At 47.3% G+C, this 10,719-nt stretch overlaps 1 protein-coding gene across 1 annotated transcript in view; it reads right to left on the reverse strand.

Moving 5' to 3' along the window:
* Positions 1 to 778: 778 nt before the first annotated feature.
* Positions 779 to 10,719, reverse strand: part of LOC115157977 (lysine-specific demethylase 4B) — a gene marked incomplete in the record, with an annotated part of 72,532 nt that continues 62,591 nt past the window's right edge. The window contains 2 exon segments of the mRNA XM_029706388.1: positions 779 to 2,517; positions 6,486 to 6,578. Of these exon segments, the coding sequence (XP_029562248.1) occupies positions 2,056 to 2,517; positions 6,486 to 6,578 (555 nt within the window).

A 10,719-nucleotide genomic window follows, 5' to 3' on the forward strand; every position in this document is an offset into this window, starting at 1 on the left:
CAGGCAGCCAAATTCTGATATTAACCAATCACATCAGAGCTTTTAACATCAGATATTTTTCGGAGCTGATCTGATTGGTCAAAATGTGTGTGAAAAAAATATCAGAATTGGGCTAGCTGTGTAAACGCAGCAATAGCTGCCCTTTGTGGTGGAACTCTAGAAGAAGGCATTTTAGAGATGTTGAGACTGGTTGCCTTCTTATTCTCTACCCTTTATCCAGAAGTGTGCACTTCCTCACTCCCCCCATGCATTTAAAGCTATCGGATTGGTGCAAGCATGGCTGGAGGAAGTTGCCACCATATTCCTTACACCAGTCCATTCCTTTTAGAATCGATGAGAGGGGAAATGTACGAGTGCACAGTTTTGGAGAAGGGTAGAGAATCAGACAGCAAGCCACAACTGGCAGATGAGGTGAGGAACAGTCACTGTCTCTCTTCTCATTAGAACTACACCTATGGGCAGTAAGAATCAATAGTGACCTCAATGGGCTGTGGAACACTTTTCCCCTCCTTTAAACATTAGCCTCCTCTTTGGGATTCGGGTTGTGTTGTTGCCAGAGGAGGACGGGACAGGACGGGGGGGGGGGGGGGGGGTAATAGCTGTAGTTATACCTCCACTGTGCTCAATCGCACCATTAGAGCAAAGTCAAAACCGTAGCGGCCTGCAGGGAAGGGGAGTGGTGCGCAGGATGAGCAAGGACGGACAGATGGTGGAGGAGAGAGGGACAAGAGAGAGTTTCTAAACATGAAAAAGGAAAGGAACACAGTGGAAGCTAGTAATCATTGCAACTCTGTTTAATTCCTATGAAATAAAGCCTCTTTAACAGTTAAACGAAATGGCTAGTATGACATTGACAGATTTGATTCACATACACAAGGCTTGCACTATGTACAATGTGACTAAGGGTATGAGAAACATGCTTCCTCAGTAGTCCAGGACACCTTACAGCACCTATATAAAGAGTCAACACACCATTTGAAAATTCCTTATTTCTTCACCGGAGTAGAAACTGAATTTATGGTTCTAAAATCTCAAAAAATAAGGATCACAATTTGATAATCAAACCATTTTCTCTGTCACCTCGTGAGGTTAGTTAATATATTCACAAAATAAACATAGAAAGAATAGTCATACAGACAGACAAAATTGAATAGTACATTGATTTGACATTTTACGAAGAATGCTACAAAACAAGCCCAGAGAAGAAGTTCTGGAGTTGGAAAACGTGAGCCGTTTGTATACGGCCATTTGTGTATGACCATTTTGGGTTTAGTCGACACAAGGTCACATTCGTAACTACTGCAACACATCTTCACAAAATTCAATGGTTCTGCAGACAAGTTTACGGTAAAGTGCAACTACCATGGTTGCATTGAACATGTTTTTCTTTGTACAAATATTTTATATCAATATGTGACTAAAACATTTAAATACTTGTGAAACCCCCGTAATACACCCCCACCCTTTTCCCAGGACCTCTCGCAAAAAAAAAAAAAAAAATACATTATTGAAACTGTACACAAATATTCTGTCCATTTGATTTTCCGTTTTATTGTTAGCTGTTGGTTAGGCTTCTTTAAAAAAAGACTTGTAGCTGGTTTTATAGCACAACTCAAAAAGCTGATGCACGTAGACTGCTGACGTCACGTGCCCATATGACGGGTTTCTCCTTTCTGTAAATGTGTGGGAAATGGGTAAATAAACGGATGTAGAGAGGTACGGCGTTGATGCTCACGAGAGTCTATTCATGTCTATACCTTGTGTCTTGCACAATGGAAAAGATACGGAGGTGGGAAAGAAGCCTCCTCTTCCGCTGCAGTTCCAGGAGCTGCCCATCACCACAGTGAGAAAATTCGAATGAAAAAAAGACATGCAACTGAAGAGTGCTTCCTCTGCGCCCTGTTTTCAGCTCCTGTGTAGCGGATGCTACTGTCCATTAGCTAGCCTCCGTTAGCTTCGTCTCCGCTAGCTCCCGTTAGCATAGATTAAGTTAGCTTTCATAGCATTAGCTTAGCTCCTGTGAGACTAGCTAGCACTGCTGAGTGGTGTGTCTCATTAAAACAGGGGACCGGGGCCCTCTTCCTGAGGGGGGAAATGTGCATTGAGCAGAGTCTCCATGTAGGATACGTAGCTGGAGCTAGGCGTGTAGACTTCGCCCTGGTGCTGGGAGGGCATGTCTGGAGACAGGGGCAGCAGGGGGGCGGCTGGGAGATGGTCAGCGAGACGGGGGTTAGGGAGAGCGGGCATTGGGTTAAGGGTGGGCTCGGGGATGGGTATTGCCAGAGCCTGTGTGAGGGTAGGGGCACTGATGTCAGTGTTGGTGGGAGCAGGCGCATGGCTGGGGGTGGTGGGTATAATACTGTGAGGTGCTGGGGCTGTAGCTGGGGGGTGGCATCCGAGGTGCTGCTGCGTTGAATCCATGGGGGCTTGAGGTGGGGGGTGAGAAGCAGGGAGGCGAGGCCGCTTGGCTGCCTGTGGTTCATCTCCTGACCTAACACCTTCCTGGGTTGGTATTGCCTGGAGAGGTAAGATACAGCTTATGATTAAAACAGTGGCATGAAGTCGATAAAATTCCTTCTTCCATACCTTTGCCCCTACACCATCCAGACCACTACAACCTTTTCAACCAAACTGTAAGCATGTATGTTTCTCATTTTTAAGTCAGGAGCATCAAGTAAAGCACACGACATGACCAAAAGTATGTGGACACCTGCTCCTGAAACATCTAATTAAAAAATCATGGGCATTAGTTTGGAGTTGGTACCCCCTTCGCTGCTATAACAGACTCCACTCTTCTTTGAAGGCGTTCAATTAGATGTTGCTGCGGGGGACTTGCTTCTATTAAACAACAATAACATTAGTGAGGTTGGGCACTGATGTTGGGCGATTAGGCCTGGCTTGCAGTCGGCGTTCCAATTCGTCCCAAAGGTGTTCGATGGGGTTGAGGTCAGGGCTCTGTGCAGGCCAGTCAGGTTCTTCCAAAACCGATCTCGACAAACCATTTCTGTATGGACCTCGCCTTGTGCACGGAGGCATTGTCATGTTGAAATAGGAAAGAGCCTTCCCCAAACTGTTGCCACAAAGTTGGAAGCACAGAATCATCTACAATGTAATTGTATGCTGTAGCGTTAAGATTTCCCTTCACTGGATCTAAGGGGCCTAGCCCGAACCATGAAAAACATCCCCAGACCATTATTCCACCAAACTTTACAGTTGGCACTATACATTGGGGCAGGTAGCGTTCTCCTGGCATCCGCCAAACCCAAATTAGTCTGTCGGACTGCCAGATGGTGAAGCATGATTCATCACTCCAGAGAACACGTGTCGAGCTTTACACCACTCCAGCTGACGCGTGACATTGCGCATGGTGATCTTAGGCTTGTGTGCGGCTGCCCGGCCATGGAAACCCATTTCATAAAGCTCCCGACGAACAGTTCTTGTGCTGACGGTGCTTCCAGAGGCAGTTTGGAACTCGGTAGTGAGTGTTGCAACCGAAGACAGACAATTTTATGCACTACACACTTCAGCACCCGGTAGTCCCATTCTGTGAGCTTGTGTGGCCTACCACTTTGTGGCTGAGCCGTTGTTGCTCCTAGACGTTTCCACTTCACAATAACAGCACTTACAGTTGACCAGGGCAGCTCCAGTAGGGCAGAAAACTGACAAACTGACTTGTTGGAATTGTGGCATCCTATGATGGTGCCACGTTGAAAGTCACTGAGCTCTTCAGTAAGGCAATTCTAATGCCAACGTTGACCTATGGATAATGCATGGCAGTGTGCTCGATTTTATACATGTGTCAGCAACTGATGTGGCTGAAACAGCCAAATCCACTAATTTGAAGGGGTGTCCACATACTTTTGTATATACACAGTATGTACAACTCCCCGCCGTATGCATTTGGACAGAGAAGCTGACATTTAATTTTGGCTTTGTACTCCAGGACTTTGGATTCGAGATCAAATGTTTCATATGAGGCGGCAGCACAGAATGACACCCTTTATTTGAGGGTATGTTCATACATATCTGTTTCATCATTTAGAAATGAAAGCACTTTATATATTTAGTCCCCCCATTTAAAAAAGTCATAAGTATCTGAACATAGTTTATTTACAGTGCATTCGGAAAGTATTCAGGCCCTTGGCTTTTTCCACTTTGTTACGTTACAGCTTCATTATAAAATGGATATACATTTTTCCTCATCAATCTACACACAATATTCCCATAACGACGAAGCAAAAACAGGTTTTTAGACATTTTTGCAAATCTATAAAAATTCTAAACAGACCTTATTTATATAAGTATTCAGACCCTTTGCTATACGACTCGAAATTGAAGTCAGGTGCATCCTGTTTCCATTGATCATCCTTGAAATATTTGTACAACTTCATTGGTGTCCACCTGTGGTAAATTCAATTGATTGACACACACCTGTCTATAAAAGGTCCCACAGTTGACAGTGCATGGGCCCATCCCTACAGTGAAGCATGGTGGTGGCAGCATCATGCTGTGGGGATGTTTTTCAGCGGCAGGGACTGGGAGACTAGTCAGGATCGAGGGAAAGATAAACGGAGCACAGAGAGATCCTTGATGAAAAGGTGCTCCAGAGCAGGACCTCAGACTAGGGCGAAGGTTCACCTTCCAACAGGACAACGACCTTAAGCACACAGCTAAGACCATGCAGGAGTGGCTTCGGGACAAGCCTCTGAATGTCCTTGAGTTACCCAGCCAGAGCCCGGACTTGAACCCAATCGAACATCTCTGGAGAGACCTGAAAATAGCTGTGCAGCGACGCTCCCCATCCAACCTGACAGAGCTTGAGAGGATCTGCAGAGAAGAATGGGAGAAACTCCCCAAATACAGGTGTCCAAGCTTGCAGTGTCATACCCAAGAAGACTCGAGGATGTAGTAGCTGCCAAAGGTGCTTCAACAAAGTCCTGAATAAAGGATCTGAATACTTATGTAAATTAGATTTTATTTGTTATTTTATTTGCACTAAATTCTAAAAACCTGTTTTTGCTATGTCATTATGGGGTATTGTGTGTAGATTGATGAGGGGAGAAACTATTTAATACATTTTAGAATAAGGGGTCTGAATACTTTCCAGATGCACTGTACATACGGTGGGAGGGACATTTTTATAGGTCTCAGCACAGCCATGACTGAACTGAGCATCATAACGTAGTGTGCAATAATATTATACACGCACCAATTTCCTTTCTCCAGCCCATCCGTCTCCCGCCCCCCAGCCCTCCCGTCTCCCCCCCCCCCCCCCCCCCCGTCTCCCTTTCCCCCAGCCCACCCGTCTCCCTTTCCCCCAGCCCACCCGTCTCCCTTTCCCCCAGCCCACCCGTCTCCCTTTCCCCAAGCCTTCCTCTCCCCTAGTCCTGCCCAGCACTACCTTCCTCTCCCCCAGCCCACTCCTGCCATCCTCTCCCCAAGCCTTCCTCTCCCCCAGCCCTGCCCAGCACTACCTTCCTCTCCCCCAGCCCACTCCTGCCATCCTCTCCCCCAGTCCAGCCCACTCCTGCCATCCTCTCCCCCAGTCCAGCCCACTCCTGCCATCCTCTCCCCCAGCCCACTCCTGCCATCCTCTCCCCAAACCACTCCTGCCATCCTCTCCCCCAAACCACACCTGCTTCCCTCTCCCCCAAACCACACCTGCTTCCCCCTCCCCAGCCCATCCCCCTGCTTCCCTCTCCCCAGCCCATCCCCCTGCTTCCCTCTCCCCAAACCACACCTGCTTCCCTCTCCCCAGCCCATCCCCCTGCTTCCCTCTCCCCAGCCCATCCCCCTGCTTCCCTCTCCCCAGCCTACCCCCCTGCTTCCCTCTCCCCCGGCCACATCCCTGCTTCCCTCTCCCCAGCCCATCCCTGCTTCCCTCTCCCCAGCCCATCCCCCTGCTTCCCTCTCCCCAGCCCATCCCCCTGCTTCCCTCTCCCCAGCCCATCCACCTGCTTCCCTCTCCCCAGCCCATCCCCCTGCTTCCCTCTCCCCAGCCCATCCCCCTGCTTCCCTCTCCCCAGCCCACCCCCCTGCTTCCCTCTCCCCAGCCCATCCCGCTGTTTCCCTCTCCCCAGCCCACCCCCCTGTTTCCCTCTCCCCAGCCCATCCCCCTGCTTCCCTCTCCCCAGCCTACCCCCCTGCTTCCCTCTCCCCCGGCCATATCCCTGCTTCCCTCTCCCCAGCCCATCCCTGCTTCCCTCTCCCCAGCCCATCCCCCTGCTTCCCTCTCCCCAGCCCATCCCCCTGCTTCCCTCTCCCCAGCCCATCCCCCTGCTTCCCTCTCCCCAGCCCATCCCCCTGCTTCCCTCTCCCCAGCCCATCCCCCTGCTTCCCTCTCCCCAGCCTACCCCCCTGCTTCCCTCTCCCCAGCCCATCCCCCTGTTTCCCTCTCCCCAGCCCACCCCCCTGTTTCCCTCTCCCCAGCCCACCCTGCTTCCCTCTCCCCAGCCCTAGTAGGTGGGTGCCAGATGATCTCGTACCAGGCGGGCGCAGACCCTTTTGGGCAGGTCCTGCTCCAGCGAGTGGATCTCTGTTTGCTTCAGTAACAACTGTGACTCATCCTGGAACTCCACCTGAATAGTGGAGAAGAGGAGAGAGAAAAGAGAGATGGAAATAGAGAACGAGAGATGGCAAGAGAGTGAAGAAAAAAAAAAAAAAGGTTTTATAAAAAGTTGATGAAGTGTCATACTTGGAAAAACTACAAAAACAGACCCTATGATTTTTGGAGAGTCCCTGGCTCCAAGTTGGATAAGTCAATAGGACAAAATACAGTACTAGAATTGCCTGATTGGAAGGTAACAAACACAAACACACAGAAACACACACACACCAGGGTTTCCGTTAGCAGGTAATAGCCAGCTTTGGGGCGCCCAAAAAATGGAAAGCCGATAAATAAAAAACTGCCACCGGCAATTGCCCGGGAGATGAAAAAAGTCTGATTGCGAAATGCCGTTTTTTTAGCCTGTTCATCGATGGAAATACCTGTCAATGTAAATACATTTTGATTGGTCATGCTTATCAGTCCATAGGTTCATTTGCATAATTTAGTGGAATTAAATTGGCGCGCGTGTATTTTCGTTAGTAGTTATGTTTATCACACGTGCACAGCACATGGACAGAGAGCCTATGAGTGGAAAATCTGTCAGACAGCGCGAGAGCTACAGCTACTCAAACAGCTCATTCGTTGCTGCTGGACTAAACGTGCTTTTATAAACCCAATCATTGGGTAACAATTCAACAAATGCAAACGGAGGTTGAATAAAAATAGCTACAATTATTTTTTTTTTTCCTCAACCGGTAATTGAAGCGTGCTTCCCATTCCCCATTCTATTACATACAGTGAGGGAAAAAAGTATTTGATCCCCTGCTGATTTTGTATGTTTGCCCACTGACAAAAAAATGATCAGTCTATAATTTTAATGGTAGGTTTATTTGAACAATGAGAGACAGAATAACAACAAAAAAATCCAGAAAAACGCATGTCAAAAATGTTATAAATTGATTTGCATTTTAATGAGGGAAATAAGTATTTGAACCCCTCTCAATCAGAAAGATTTCTGGCTCCCAGGTGTCTTTTATACAGGTAACGAGCTGAGATTAGGAGCACACTCTTAAAGGGAGTGCTCCTAATCTCAGTTTGTTACCTGTATAAAAGACACCTGTCCACAGAAGCAATCAATCAGATTACAAACTCTCCACCATGGCCAAGACCAAAGAGCTCTCCACGGATGTCAGGGACAAGATTGTAGACCTACACAAGGCTGGAATGGGCTACAAGACCATCGCCAAGCAGCTTGGTGAGAAGGTGACAACAGTTGGTGCGATTATTCGCAAATGGAAGAAACACAAAAGAACTGTCAATCTCCCTCGGCCTGGGGCTCCATGCAAGATCTCACCTCGTGGAGTTGCAATGATCATGAGAATGGTGAGGAATCAGCCCAGCACTACACGGGAGGATCTTGTCAATAATCTGAAGGCAGCTGGGACCATAGTCACCAAGAAAACAATTGGTAACACACTACACCGTGAAGGACTGAAATCCTGCAGCGCCCGCAAGGTCCCCCTGCTCAAGAAAGCACATATACATGCCCGTCTGAAGTTTGAATCATTCAGATGTTCATTGGCAGAGGACAACTGGGTGAAAGTGTTGTGGTCAGATGAGACCAAAATGGAGCTCTTTGGCATCAACTCAACTCGCCGTGTTTGGAGGAGGAGGAATGCTGCCCATCCCCACCGTCAAACATGGAGGTGGAAACATTATGCTTTGGGGGTGTTTTTCTGCTAAGGGCACAGGATAACTTCACCGCATCAAAGAGACGATGGACGGGGCCGTGTACTGTCCAGTCTTGGGTGAGAACCTCCTTCCCTCAGCCAGGGCATTGAAAATGGGTCGTGGATGGGTATTCCAGCATGACAATGACCCAAAACATACGGCCAAGGCAACAAAGGAGTGGCTCAAGAAGCACATTAAGGTCCTGGAGTGGCCTAGCAAGTCTCCAGACCTTAATCCCATAGAAAATCTGTGGAGGGAGCTGAAGGTTCGAGTTGCCAAACGTCAGCCTCGAAACCTTAATGACTTGGAGAAGATCTGCAAAGAGGAGTGGGACAAAATCCCTCCTGAGATGTGTGCAAACCTGGTGGCCAACTACAAGAAACATCTGACCTCTGTGATTGCCAACAAGGGTTTTGCCACCAAGTACTAAGTCATGTTTTGCAGAGGGGTCAAATACTTATTTCCCTCATTAAAATGCAAATCAATTTATAACATTTTTGACATGCGTTTTCCTTGATTTTTTTGTTGTTATTCTGTCTCTCAACAGTGTGTGCCTTTCCAAATCATGTCCAATCAATTGAATTTACCACAGGTGGACTTTTTTTGTTGTTATTCTGTCTCTCAAATAAACCTACCATTAAAATGATAGACTGATCATTTCTTTGTCAGTGGGCAAACATACAAAATCAGCAGGGGATCAAATACTTTTCCCCCCTCACTGTAGGCAATGGTAGGCAGGTTATCAGCTCGTTACCCACCACTTTGGAATGAGCTGGAGAGAGTATGCATTTTGAAAACTCTGGTGTGTGTGCGTGAGTGTGTGAGTGAGTGAGAGGCCCTTTGGGTGGTGACGGCTACGAGACAAGGTCGCGCTCGCCACCCTGACACAGGCACCAGCTGGAGAGATGTTTTTAACAGCTTCTTAGCGCCAGCTCACACAGACATCTCACCACCAGTAAGACAGGGAGGGACACGGAAGGGGGGGGGAATACACTTTTTGAGAAGTCATTTTTTTTCTCTTCTGAAAGTGTTGTGGTTGTTGTTATGTTGGAAATAACACCTGAAAAACAGGATTTTGGTCTGCTGTGCAAACAGAAAAATAGACTAGTGAGAATGCAGGCAGGCGTAAACACACATGTATACAAGCACAGTGAGACTCCTAGATTTGAACGCGCACACACAAACATGCGCAGACAGAGCCATGAACTCACATACACTGCATTCGGAAAGTATTCAGACCCCTGGACCTTTTCCACATTCTGTTACGTTTTCCCATACCAATCTACACACAATACCCCATAATGACAAAGCAAAAACAGTTATTTTGAAAATGTAAATGTAAAAAAAGTACATAAGTATTCAGACCTTTACCTTTTTTTAACCTTTATTCAGGACTTTGTTGAAGCACCTTTGTCAGCGATAACAGCCTCGAGTCTTCTTGGGTATGACTTCTTGAGAGTTTCTCCCATTCCTCTCAAGCTCTGTCAGGTTGGATGGGGAGCGTCGGTGCACAGCTATTTTCAGGTCTCTCCAGAGATGTTCGATTGAGTTCAAGTCCGGGCTCTGGCTGGGCGAGTCAAGGACATTCAGAGGCTTGTCCCGAAGCCACGGCTGTGTGCTTAGGGTTGTTGTCCTGTTGGAAGGTGACCCTTCACCCCAGTGTGAGGTCCTGAGCGCTCTGGAGCAGGTTTTCATCAAGGATCTCTCTGTACTTTGCTCCATTTATCTTTGCCTCAATCCTGACTAGTCTCCCAGTCCCAGCCGCTGAAAAACATCCCCACAGCATGATGCTGCCACCACCATGCTTCACCGTAGGGATGGTGCCAGGTTTCCTCCAGACGTGACGCTTGGCTTTCAGGCCAAATAGTTCAATCTTGGTTTCATCAGACCAGAGAATCTTGTTTCTCATGGTCTAAGAGTCTTTAGGTGCCTTTTGGCAAACTCCAAGCGGGCTGTTATGTGCCTTTTATTGACAAGTGTGTGCCTTTCCAAATCATGTCCAATCAATTGAATTTACCACAGGTAGACTCCAATCAAGTTGTAGAAACATCTCAAGGATGATCAATGGAAACAGGATGCACCTGAGCTCAATTTTGAGTGTCATAGCAAAGGGTCTGAATACTTATGTAAATAAGGTTACTGTTTTTTTTTTTTTTTACATTTGTAAAAATGTCTAAAAACCTGGTTCCAAGTGTCATTATGGGGTATTGTGTTGATTGCTGAGTAAAACATTATATTTAAACCATTTTAGAATAAGGCTGTAACGTAACAAAAAAGTCAAGGGGTCTGAATACTAGGGATTGGTCTGTGTGATCCTAAACCAGAAAAGTGTGTGTGGCATTTGTCTTGTCATATCACACACCGCCCATGCTAAGTATGTGTGAGCGCACAGAAGTGCTCACAAGGCTAAGACCAGGCTACTGACTTGCTTCAAGTTCTCT

This window comes from Salmo trutta, chromosome 22 (assembly GCF_901001165.1).
Source record: "Salmo trutta chromosome 22, fSalTru1.1, whole genome shotgun sequence".
Lineage (NCBI taxonomy): Eukaryota > Metazoa > Chordata > Actinopteri > Salmoniformes > Salmonidae > Salmo > Salmo trutta.